This window comes from Cervus canadensis, chromosome X (genome assembly GCF_019320065.1).
Source record: "Cervus canadensis isolate Bull #8, Minnesota chromosome X, ASM1932006v1, whole genome shotgun sequence".
In the NCBI taxonomy this organism is placed as follows: Eukaryota; Metazoa; Chordata; class Mammalia; order Artiodactyla; family Cervidae; genus Cervus; species Cervus canadensis.
In genome coordinates this window covers 33,491,161-33,503,295 of record NC_057419.1, presented here as the reverse complement: position 1 = coordinate 33,503,295, position 12,135 = coordinate 33,491,161, and the positions used below count along the sequence as shown (strand labels likewise).

The 12,135-nt window shown below is 41.5% G+C and overlaps 1 protein-coding gene across 1 annotated transcript; it reads left to right on the top strand.

Moving 5' to 3' along the window:
- Window positions 1-812: 812 nt before the first annotated feature.
- Window positions 813-10,186, top strand: TBX22 (T-box transcription factor 22). The gene is made up of 8 exons (XM_043460146.1): window positions 813-990; window positions 1,730-1,889; window positions 2,701-2,802; window positions 4,687-4,861; window positions 5,734-5,898; window positions 6,288-6,352; window positions 6,699-6,784; window positions 9,579-10,186. Exons 1-8 carry the CDS (start codon window positions 813-815, stop codon window positions 10,184-10,186), a joined length of 1,539 nt encoding a protein of 512 aa, XP_043316081.1.
- The last annotated feature ends 1,949 nt before the right edge of the window (window positions 10,187-12,135 follow it).

Below are 12,135 nucleotides of genomic sequence, written 5' to 3'. Positions count from 1 at the left end.
AAGCTCCTGCTGCTCTTTGTTTCCCTAGTGTACTCACTTAAGAACAAAAGACCCCTCTATACTTCTCTGGATCTGGTTAAATAATAGTTTCACTTTTTTGGAAAAGTGGTCCCCCGTGGGCAATTACTTTGCGTGTCTTCGAGTTTCACAATTTAATGTAAAACAGTAAGTTTGTATACCCCTCCTCCTCACTAGACTATTCTGAGCTCCTTTCCAATCAACCTCCAACCCCTTCTATCCCTACACCCCCACCGCCCCTCCCTGTCAGACTCTGAAGTGTCACTCACGGTTTTTTTTTTTTTTTTCTATGCTTCCAACAGTTTCCAAAACAAACAGTGGAGGCTAGGAACAGCCGACCAGCCGGGTATTCACTGAGTTCGATGCAACACTATCTCCCAATCCGAGCGGCCTGAGCCGCCATTGGCGGCAGGTCTGCTCCCTAAAAGGGCTGTGCTTGCCAATCTCTGAGCTCTGACAAGTCCCGGAATCAGGGATTTGAGGACTGATGGTCTGCACATGTCTACTGGGAGGGAGGAGACCACAAAGGGGACTAGACTCCAGAGGACTCTAGCTCCAGTTTAATCTTCTTGCATTCTGTCTTTTCAAAGAACATTTATATGTATATGTAAAAATTATACATTTTTTCCTCCTGCATATCGATTTAGAAAAAAAAAAAATTCTTAGTTCTCAGTTTTTCTGATTTTCCCGCTTTCCCTCCTTTGCCTATCCTCTGCGCCCTCCCACCCTCTCCCTCCCTAACCCAGCTCAGGTTCAAACTTTGCAGAGTACAGTTTTCTTCAACCTCTCCAGGGATGGCTCTGAGCTCTCGGGCGCACGCCTTCTCGGTGGAAGCCTTGGTGGGGAGACCCAGCAAAAGAAAACTACGAGACCCTAGAGAAGAGGCGCAACCTGAGCTGCTCAAGAAAGAGGGTGGAGAGGAGGAGGAGAGAAGGAGCAGCGCCGCCGCCGGGAGGAAGAGCGAGCTGCCTGGTAAGTACCCCTGCTGCTGCTGCTGCTGCTGCTAAGTCGCTTCAGTCCCGTCCGACTCTGTGCGACCCCATAGACGGCAGCCCACCAGGCTTCCCCCTCCCTGGGATTCTCCAGGCAAGAACCCCTACCGCAGCCCAAATCCCTGCGCCGCTGGCTACCCTAGTTTGCTGGGTCTGAAAGTCTCAGACTGGCGCCTCAAGGCTGCTTGAGGGTGGCTAGCCCTATCAAAGGATGTCTTAGCCCTATCACAGAGTGTCTTGGCCCAGCTGTTGGCCGCGTTCCGGGCTGCGGGGATATCTCAGCCATCTGGCTGTAGGGGGAAGTTTCAGAGCCTCGCCCACGGTATTGTGGTTCATTTGTGGTGAAGGGGAAATCCTGACAGATTTGTGAAGTGAGGCTCTCCAACCTCCTGGAAACCCTGAGAGCCAGAGGGTGGCTGTTTCTCAGAGTAAGAAGCAGGGCAAGGACCCAGATCCCCAGGTGATTCAGCATCAGGGACCAAAAGTCTCCAAAAGAGATGAGAACGGGCAAATTTGAAGAAGGGTCATGCATTTCACAGGGTACCACCTGGGTCTTCTTCTCTCCATCAGGGGGGATACATTGGTTATTGTGAAGAACTTGGAAATTAGTCTCCAAGGTTCCCAGGAAAGAGACAAGGCTGGTCTGTTCTGAGACAGGCATCAGTGAGAAGCACGACTGTGAAGCTCTCTCAAACTCTGGGTGTCTCTATTTCCCACAGAAAAGCGATCCAAAGCAGAGCCTTTAGCAACTACTTTCGGCTGCAACAGCTTTGGAAGTCTGGAAGAGAAAGATATTATTCAAGTGGAACTTCAAGGATCTGAGCTGTGGAAGAGATTCCATGACATTGGGACTGAGATGATCATTACGAAGGCTGGCAGGTTTGGCTTTGCCCAAGTTGTTCAAGGGCTTCACATAGTAGGCATTTAATGTTCTGATCCCATAAAATGAGTGCTTCCAGTTTTATGCTCTTGTACCTCTCTCCCCATATCCACACCCCAGAAAAGTATTAGGAACCACTGTCTCTCAGTTGACCAGAGTAGGCCATGCCTGGCCATTGTTAGTGGCTCATCATTTCTTTCCTGTACACCCTGTTCTAAGAACTCATTCTCTCAGCTTCTGCCTGTATAGTAAATGATACAAAGTAGACTTGCCAAGGCAGGTGCCAGATGCCACCCCCACGTCTTAAGCTACAGTCAGGCCCTCTGTTAAGCCTCACAGTTATTAGTGAACAATATCCCATCAAGCAGGCCCACTAAACTGAGCCCAAATCAATTTGAGGTTGGTCTTTCCCTCTTCCTGTAGGACAGTTTCCTCAATCACCTAGGTAATTTTTGTGTACGTGAATCTTCTTAATTTAAATCTTTCCGGAATCTGCCTTACAGAAAGCACCACTGATGGGAGGGGCACAGGTTTTTCTCTCCTGTTTTTCTTCCATATGGTGGTGGTGGTGGAAAGTGGGGCAGACGAAAGCCTTATGGTAAGAATATTCTGCTCCACTCAGAAATCTTGAGTTTGTTCAATCAAATATATAAGCAGAAACCTTTCTTCATGCACCAAATGTCATTCCTGAACCTGTCTAGAATGAGAAGACCATTGCAAATGCCTTCAATTTTCATTTGTCCCCAACCTCTCCCCTGCTCCAAACATTTCTAATTTCACCCAGGTCAGTCACTGTTTTCTCTCCCACAGGCGGATGTTCCCCTCTGTTCGGGTCAAAGTGAAAGGACTGGACCCAGGGAAACAGTACTATGTGGCCATTGATGTGGTGCCAGTAGATTCCAAACGCTATAGGTAATTGGGACCAAAGGAGTGTACTACAGGCCTGGAATGGGTATTCAGATCTATGGAACCTGAAAGCACTGTTTTGAAAACTCTACCAAGGAAGGGGGAATTATTCTTCTGTGGGCTTTGAGAGTTGAGTTTTCTCCCTCAGACTGGAGTTCAGGGAGTTCAGACTGAGAGAAAAGAAGACTTGTTTTTCTTTTCTCTCATTCCTGGCACACAGATTTCAACTGGGGCTTCAGTGTACCCCAAATCTCTTGCTAACCCTCTATCCTAGCCGTGAATCCACAAACTGCAGAGGGTGTGGGCTCAGCAACTGGGAAGGAAGTTGTTTAAAGGAATTTGGGGAGAAATGCTGGGGCTTCTGGGGCTCTACTGGGCTCTGGACTGTGCTATTTTAGGGCAGGGTCCTTGAGCAATATTCTAATTTGCCACCCAAAGCTAGTCAAACAGTTATCTCACCTAGGTCCTTCCTTAGCCTCTTCCCTGAAGCAGAGGCCAGGTCCCAGAGAATACAAGTAATGTTTCTCTTAATGTAAGCTCTCTACTTAAAGCAGGCTAAAAGTGGCCACACTGATCTAAAGCTAAGAGGCTCTTTGCTAGCACCCCAGAAGCTGGGGTCTTTGCATGCTTTAACTCAAGGGTTTGGGGCAGCAGCCCCTGCCTTCACTCAGCCAAATGAGCATTTGACTGAAATGGGTGTCTAGCCTTTCTAGGAAACTGTCTGCATAGCGCCCAGTGCTGGGTGTGAGAGGCAAGAATTAGGCTGGGCTGGAGAACCTGTTAGGACCCTAACCCCCAAATAGCAGAACAAGCTGCTTTTCATGCTTGAGCTGGTTTGGGAATTTGGCACATAACTAAGCCATTAAGATTGGAGACAATGGAGAAACAGACATACAGAATAGACCTATCGACATGGGGGAGGGGAGGATGGAGAGGGTGAGATGTATGGAGAGAGTAACATGAAAACTTACAATACCATATGTAAAGTAGATAGCCAATGGGAATTTGCTGTATGGCTCAGGGAACTAAAACAGGGGCTCTGTGACATCTAGAAGGGTGGGATGGGGAGGGTGATGGGAGGGAGGTTTTGGAGGGAGGAACATGGGTGTACCTGTGGCTGATTCTTATTGATGTATGACAGAAAAACCACAAAATTCTGTAAAGCAATTATCCTTCAATTAAAAAAACATTAAGTGGAAAAATAAAAAGATTGGAGACAATGGGAAAATCAAGACCACAGTGGGCAGAGTTCCTTGAGGGCATTCTGATATAAAGCATTGTGGCCAAAGGGGCTTCCACAACTGCTAGTGGCAGTGGGCCGCACAGATACTTTCCTCACCCCTCTGCTTCTTCCCTGACGCTTGTGGGACAGGAGGATTTTCCGGGTGTCTCTGCATGGTGAAACAAGTTAGATCAATTTTTGTTGCAGTTTCTGTGAGGAGATACAAACCAGATTATGAAATCCCATGACATTATACTTGCCCTGGCACTTTGCAGCATTTTAATGATATATGCTTATTTACAGTTTGCTTTCTATCCCTGGATTCTCTCTGGAAATCATGTTAAACCCGGCAGCTCAGTGGTAAAGAATCCCTCTGCAATTCTGGAGACAAGGAGATGCGGGTTCCATCCTTGGGTTGGGAAGAGCCCCTGAAGAAGGAAATGACAACCCACTCCAATATTCTTGCCTGGAGAATCCCATGGACAGAGGAGTTTGGCGGGCTACAGTCCATGGGGTCACAAAGAGTGGTACACAGCTGAGCTACTGAACACTCCCACTCACTTTGAGATTAGCAGGCAAAACTTGACCAAGTCCTTTAGAACCAGATCACAGCAGCCCATACCCCTGGCTTTGGCTGGTGCCTAAAGTCACACTCCACTCATTTTCAGGTACATCTATCACAGCTCCCAGTGGATGATAGCCGGGAATACAGACCACTCATGCATCACTCCCAGGGTCTATATTCACCCAGACTCACCTTGTTCGGGAGAGACATGGATGCGCCAGATCATCAGCTTTGATCGTGTGAAACTCACCAACAATGAGATGGATGACAAAGGTCATGTAAGTGTGCACAATCCTTTGTCCCAAGGAGAAGAGGAGGATGCCAAGGCGTCAGCAGGAGGTTCACCCTGGAAAGGCCAAGAAGGTGTCCCCCAGATATACTAGTTGTGGTCTTCAGGAACTGTCCAAGTTCTGGGCCAGTGACCAAAGTAGCTCTTGTGACTTTTGTTTGGCATCTGAGAATGCTGGGGGTTGGAGATGGTGAATAAGAGAAGTTTGAGGACTGAATGTGACTTGTTTAAACCAGGATGTCTGGTTGGGAGAGTGAAAGGGAATGCTTACCTGAGCAATCTGGCACTTCATCTTTCCTGGCAATCACTGTGGGCTCTGATTTCCTTCCCCTGAGGTGCACCTTCTGTATGGTGGAAGTCTTCTCCACAACCCACCGGCGTGGAAGGCCTTTCACGTCACATAGACCTTGAACCTTCTTCCCAAGTGCACATCACCTCTGCCCTGCCTGACCTGACCCTGTGCTAGCCACAAAAGGAAGAAGGAGTCTTCTTGGTTTAGGAGGTGGGGAGGGTCAAATAGGTTCCCATCAGTTAACTAAGCCCAGGGAAATTATGGCAGGCAGTTGGATCTCAATGACACTTGAGAACATTACATGGTCATCCACATTTGGAAGCAGGAAAATACCCCAACTGGAAATGGAACCACTGCTAACTGGTGCCACTGTGGTGTCCATTTCCTGAAACCCCTTATGCCTGAGGACCTCTGTCTAGTGCCAAATGGCACAGAAAAGTGGGGTTAGCCTAGGCTTTCTGATTTAGCTTCACTTTTGGGTGGGAAGGTCCAGGGTGCTGATGAGAAGGGGGCCAGTGTAGGGGAGGTGAAGCTAATTACTAGGCAGCATTTGATTATTTCTCCTCCAGATCATTCTGCAGTCCATGCACAAGTACAAGCCCCGTGTGCACGTGATGAAGCAAGACAGCAGGGTTGATATGTCCCGGATTCAGTCTCTGCCTGCTGAAGGGGTTAAAACATTCTCCTTTAAAGAAACTGAATTCACCACGGTGACAGCTTACCAAAACCAGCAGGTAAAGCCAACTAGGTCCCAGGCAACCAGGGATGGCTTTGGAGAAGCTTTAGGGACAGAGTCAAGTTGTACTATATGGATTCAATTTTCCACAATTAAAAAGAAATCCATTAAAAAGAATCCATAGTCTTATTGCTAGTAATCAAGGCAAGTTTGATCATGAGTTGTGTGGGTCTTGTGTTAAAGGAGAGCAGGACAAAGGCTACCAGGAGAGAAAGGCGATAAACATTCCAAATTTGACTTAGCAATATGCTTAATGTTTATTTAACATGCTATATTACACTTTGGAAAGTTTTTTGGTTGTTGTAACCATTAAAAGCAACAACGACAATGACAGTGTTTTCTACTGAGGTCACTGACTTTGTCTTTCTTTTTCTTCTGAATCCTTAGATTACCAAACTGAAAATAGACAGGAATCCTTTTGCTAAAGGGTTTAGAGATCCTGGAAGAAGCAGGTAAGCAATGTAACAGTCACATCTAATGTTTATATAGCCCTTTTCACAAGTACTACAGCTAAGGAAACTGTGGCTCAGAAGCCCAGAGTCCCTGCATTTTGTAACTAGTAGGTAGTAAGAAAGAAACCTAGATATTTTATCTCTAAAATCTTGTCTCCCCCCAACCACTCCCCAACCCACTTTTAAGATATTATTTATTCTATATTCTTGGGCTTTTATTTAAGAATAATCACTGGGAATTTTATTCACTCTTAAAAACTATAACAAAATAACTCAAAAGTTAAAATAAATTATAATTTTCAGGAATTGCATTCTCAACTTGCTAAAGGTGGTACATCTTTTTCAGGGGTGTACTGGATGGACTTTTAGAGACCTACCCATGGAGGCCTTCTCTCACTTTGGATTTTAAAACTTTTGGTGCAGACACACAAAGTAAGATGTTTTATTAATTTTGATTTTTGAATGTTAATGAAATAATGACCATCAGAAGCTCTGTATAAATACTACACAAGATTATAAGTACATGCTAGAAAATGTGTGTTTACAATCAAGTGAGTGTATATTTACCTTGATGAGAAGGTAAGAAGCAAAAAGGCAGGGAAACTGGCAAGATGGAAAAGAGCATAAACATGATAATTAATGATGGATTTACTGACTTATATCTTCTTGAGTTATCATACATCCTGAGAGTTGTAGAAATCACCTGGGTCTTTCAGCAGCCCACGATCTCATATTCTTTAGAATCTGCCAGTGGTACACTGAAGTGAAGTGAAGTGAAGTGAAAGTTTCTCAGTCGTGTCTGACTCTTTGTGACCCCATGGACTATACAGTCCATGGAATACTCCAGGCCAGGATACTGGAGTGAGTAGCCTTTCCCTTCTCCAGGGGATCTTCCTAACCCAGGGATCGAACCTAGGTCTCCCGCATTGCAGGCAGATTCTTTACCACAGTCCAAGTATATAGGAGTGGGTAGCCAATCCCTTCTCAGTGGATCTTCCTGATCCAGGAATCAAACCGGGGTCTCCTGCATTGTAGGCAGATTCTTTGCCAACTGAACTATCAGGGAAGCCCTGGGGTGCACTAGTGGCCTTATTTTCAAATATATTAGATATTAAAATAAATATTTTATATTTTATGAAATACTTTCAGCACATGATAAAAATGACTTCCATTAAATTTCATCATCACTTGGCTTCAATTTTCCTTTTATTGTGAGTAGGAAAAATAAATGCCAAAAACAATACTAAGCTATTCCAATTTGCTTAATTGCCATAAACATTTAAAATAGCTGCAGAGCATTTGTTGTCAGGTAGTACATGACATGACTAAATAATAATTTGACAATTCAGGCTTTCTGGTAGAAGAATGCATACCTTCATTTACTATGATAGTCAATTATAAGTAGAAAAGTCTTTATTCATGAGCAATATGGAATTATTTTACCCTTTTGTCTTTACTCCATTAACGTTGTTTGTCTTTAAACATTAATTGAAAGTTACAGTTGCATTATAGTTAGGTTGAATTTTGCATAAAAATATCATAATAACTAATTGAAATGTAAAGAAATCAAGTCTAATTATTTAGTGAAATATTTCACTGAATTGACTGTATTAATTTGGTTCAAGTTGCCTAGAAAAATATGAACACTTATATGATAGTATCACTTTATAGCATCTAGGCAGAATGATTTTAAATTATCCAAGTCAACACAAAACACATTAACTTGTAAAAAGCTAAAGATGATCATTAATAACTTAAAATACATATTTTTCTCAATTATTTATGATGTCCAAAAAAAAAAAAAAAGAGATGTCCAGAATATTCTCAAATTACAAAGAAAAGGGGTACCCTTTTTATAAAATAATATTTGGATGTTTAATTATAAAAGATATTTGCCACCCTATTGATATAGGATTAAGCTATGTTTACATATAAAAATGGGCTTCTGTGGTGGCTCAGCAATAAAGAGTCCCCCTGCAATGCAGGAGACATGGGTTCAATTCCTGGGTTGGGAAGATCCCCTAGAAAAGAAAATGGCAATCCACTCCAGTGTTCTTGCCTGAAAAATCTCATGGACAGAGGGGACTGGTGGGTTACAGTCCATTGGGTTGAAAAGAGTCGGACATGACTTAGCAACTGAACAACAAAAAGTATTTTTAAATAGTTAAAAAAAAATTGCAGGCAGATTCTTTACCAGCTGAGCTACCAGAGAAACCCTAAGAAAACTAGTAGCACCTAAAAGACTCCACAAAAACTTGATCAAGCTCAGTCAATAACCAATTTTTTAATTAAATAATTACAAATATAAGGTGTAGAATCTAGATTTTCCTAGATATTATATTTATCCCTGATTTTAGTAGATGCTAGGCAACCATAAAGGATCACCTAACAACACTGGTATGAACAGTTTCATTTTCATCTTGGTATTTTTAACCTGTAAAACTGTCTTTAACTCTGGATATTGTGCACCATGGAAATTTACCCATCTGTGATTTTCACATAAGAGAAAAACTTAATATATTAAATGTTCTTTTTTTAAAATTTATAAGATTACTTTCATATGCAGTGATTTTTTAATCAACTAAAGCTTTCTATAGAATCTCAACCAACTTGTTCAATTTAATCAAGTACTTATTTTAGTAATTTTTTTAAGTTAAAAATAAAAACTTTTATTTGTAAGATATAATTGGTTCTGGATCATATTTAATTAGGCTTCTTTTGTAATTCATTGAATGAATGTTGCTCAAGTACCTGGTATAGTTCTAGAACATAATGAATGCTCAATGCATGATACATGATAGTAATGCTAAAAGTAGTAGTGGTAGTAATAGAGATACCATATTCAACTTTGATCAGAGGAACGGTCTTTTCCAAAGGAGTCAAAATAACTGTGGCTTCCATGGTGGCTCAGTGGTAAAGAATATGTCTGACAAGCAGGAGACACAGGTTAGTTCCTGGGATTGGGAAGATACCCTGGAGAAGGAAATGGCAACCCATGCCAGAATTCTTGCTGGAAAATCTCATGGGCAGAAGAGCCTGGAGGGCTACAGTGCATGGGTTCTCAAAAGAGTTGGACATAACTTAGTGACTAAACAGCAACAGCAAAATAACTCTAAACTTGCAAGGAAAGCTAATCTAAGAATGAAGCAGGGATAGTTATGGACATGATTACTGATTCAGTAGGAACATATAGTTCATTGTTCATTGATTGACTTATCATTCACAGGTGGAAGCAGCGGCTCATCCCCAGTGACCTCTAGTGGAGGGGCTCCTTCTCCTTTGAGCTCTTTGCTTTCTCCACCTTTCTCCCCTTCCACATTTCGTATACCTACAAGCTCCCTTGGAATTCCCTGTCCAGAGGTGTACCTACACAATATCAACCTGCCCCTTTGCTACAAGATTTGCCCAACTAATTTTTGGCAACAGCAGCGTCTTGTCTTGCCTGCTCTTGAAAGTCTAGCAAGCAACAGTTCTCAGTCTTCAGCCCCATTCATGATGGAAGTTCCCATGTTATCTTCTTTGGGAGTCACCAATTCAAAAAATGGTTCATCTGAAGACTTAAATGGACAGTGTCTACAGGCACCTAATTCTTCCAATCAAGTGTATGAATTACAGGCACTTGAAAATATTTTATCACCAAACCCCATTGCTCAGAAAGCAATTGGTTGTTCTTTCCATCCTTCCTATGGCTTTTATAGGTACAACTTCTCCACACCACCTGGACTGGTAAATGCTGCCAACCATCTTAAAGTGAATGACAATAGTCAAGTTTCTTTCATAGAAGGCAAATACAGTCACACTCATTGGTATCCAAAAATTAACCATTGCCTTTAATAGAATAGTCATGTTCCTAAAATGACTGCATGTAAGCATATATTTTCTTTATGTGTCACCAAAAATGGTAAAAAACTAAAGGGCTTAAAAAGCTTCATTATCAGAGGGTATTCCTCTGTCCTGCATTTAAAGTGCCTTATGGCATGTCATAAGTCAGATATGACCTATATCAATCTCTGATTACAGTAGCCTTAGGTCTCAAAATAAGATACTCAATAAATATTGTTTGATGAGATAAGATTACTAGTGAAAAATGACTTCAGGTAACAAAGTCCCTAATTATAGCGAAGCCTGTTTACCACATCAACTGTCTTTTACATATTGACAACGACCAAAAGAAGATAGATTTAATTCCTGTGAAAGAAATGAAACAATTTCAATTTTACCTATGAATATTGGTGTCATTTTAATTATCTATCTCGTAACTGTAGAACATGTAATTGTTCATTTGCCTTATACTTTTATACTCTGCTGTTGAAGGAACTACTAGCCTCAATTTTAAGATACAAATAAGGACATTAACATTCTAATACTAATATTTGCAGCCTAAGGACCATTTAATCCTGAAAGAACATGAAGATTAAATCAAAAGCAAAATATTCTAAATAAATTTGATCTTTTATGCTCTTTTATTTTTTTAGATCATTCTCAGGTGATGTTTGTTTACTTAGTACTTTAGCAAACCTGGCATTTTATGTATACAGTTTACAAATACAAATTGTTGTAGTCCTTCTAAAAGACTAAAAGTTATCATTTGAGTTGTGAGAATATAGCTGAATCCATAAATATGAAACTAGCATTACAATGGTACAATTTAATTTCACTCTTCTGCATCAATCATGGTAAATTACACAAAAGTAGCATAAATGAGACTTAATTTTAGTTTATGAAGTTGATAAGTTTCCTTTGACCTGGTCCTAAATTTTCTGGAGAGACTTGTTTAGTATAACCTCTATATCCTTAAGATGACTTGGATTTTAATTTTAATTTGGTGCTGCTAGCTCTACAATTTATTAAGCCAAGGCCCTTCACATCACAATGGTATGACTTGAAAAACTAATTACATTGAAAAGCTGCTTTTTAAAAACTTTTCCAACATATATTAGGGAGCATGCTCAGTCACTCAGTCGTGTCTGACTCTTTGTGACCCATGGACTAAAGCCCTCTGGGCTCTTCTGTCTATGGAATTTTTCAGCCAAGAATACTATTGTAGGTTGCCATTTCCTTCTCCAGGGGATCTTTCCAGCCCAGGAATCAAACCCAAGTCTCCTGTGGCTTCTGCATTGGCAGACAGATTATTTACCACTGAGCCACCTGGGAAGTCCCATATTAGGGAGAGCATATCATTATTGGACTTTCCAAGTGGCACAGTGGTAAAGAATCTGCCTGCCAATGCAGGAGATGCAAGAGACATGAGTTTGATTCTTAACTGAGGAAGATGCCCTGATGGAGCAAATGACAACCCACTCCAGTATTCTTGCCTGGAAAATTCCATGGACAAGGAGCCTGGTGAGCTGCAGTCCATGGAGTGGCAAAGAGTCAGACACAACGAAGCACGCACACGTGTCAACATTATTTATTTTGCTCAAAATTATACATGCATTAAAATTATATGCCCTTTCACTTCTGTGCATAGGGATAGAACAGCACATAGTTGCATTCAAACTGAGTATTCTAGTCAAGATGAAAAATTATTTACTGCCCAAGTTAATTAGGTACCTGTTATAAAAGTCTTTGAGGCAGAAAACCTGTACTACTCAAGTTTATCAAATCAAGGATTAAAGTAGCAAGCACACTATTCCTGTCTACTCTTAAACAGGAAAGCTGTAGGCTAAATTTTACTGCTAAAATAATGATTTTTTTAAAGCAGAAACTCCCACGTCAGATTATAATAAAACTTATTCTGATGACTTATATGGCAGATATTTAGCAACTAAAACCATAAAGTA

Excerpts from the sequence above, each read along its gene's own strand:
- TBX22 (XM_043460146.1), top strand. The coding sequence starts at position 813 with ATGGCTCTGAGCTCTCGGGCGCACGCCTTCTCGGTGGAAGCCTTGGTG. Across the intron at positions 991-1,729 it reads GAGGAAGAGCGAGCTGCCTG|AAAAGCGATCCAAAGCAGAG; the intron begins GTAAGTACCCCT and ends TATTTCCCACAG. Across the intron at positions 6,785-9,578 it reads TTTTGGTGCAGACACACAAA|GTGGAAGCAGCGGCTCATCC; the intron begins GTAAGATGTTTT and ends TATCATTCACAG.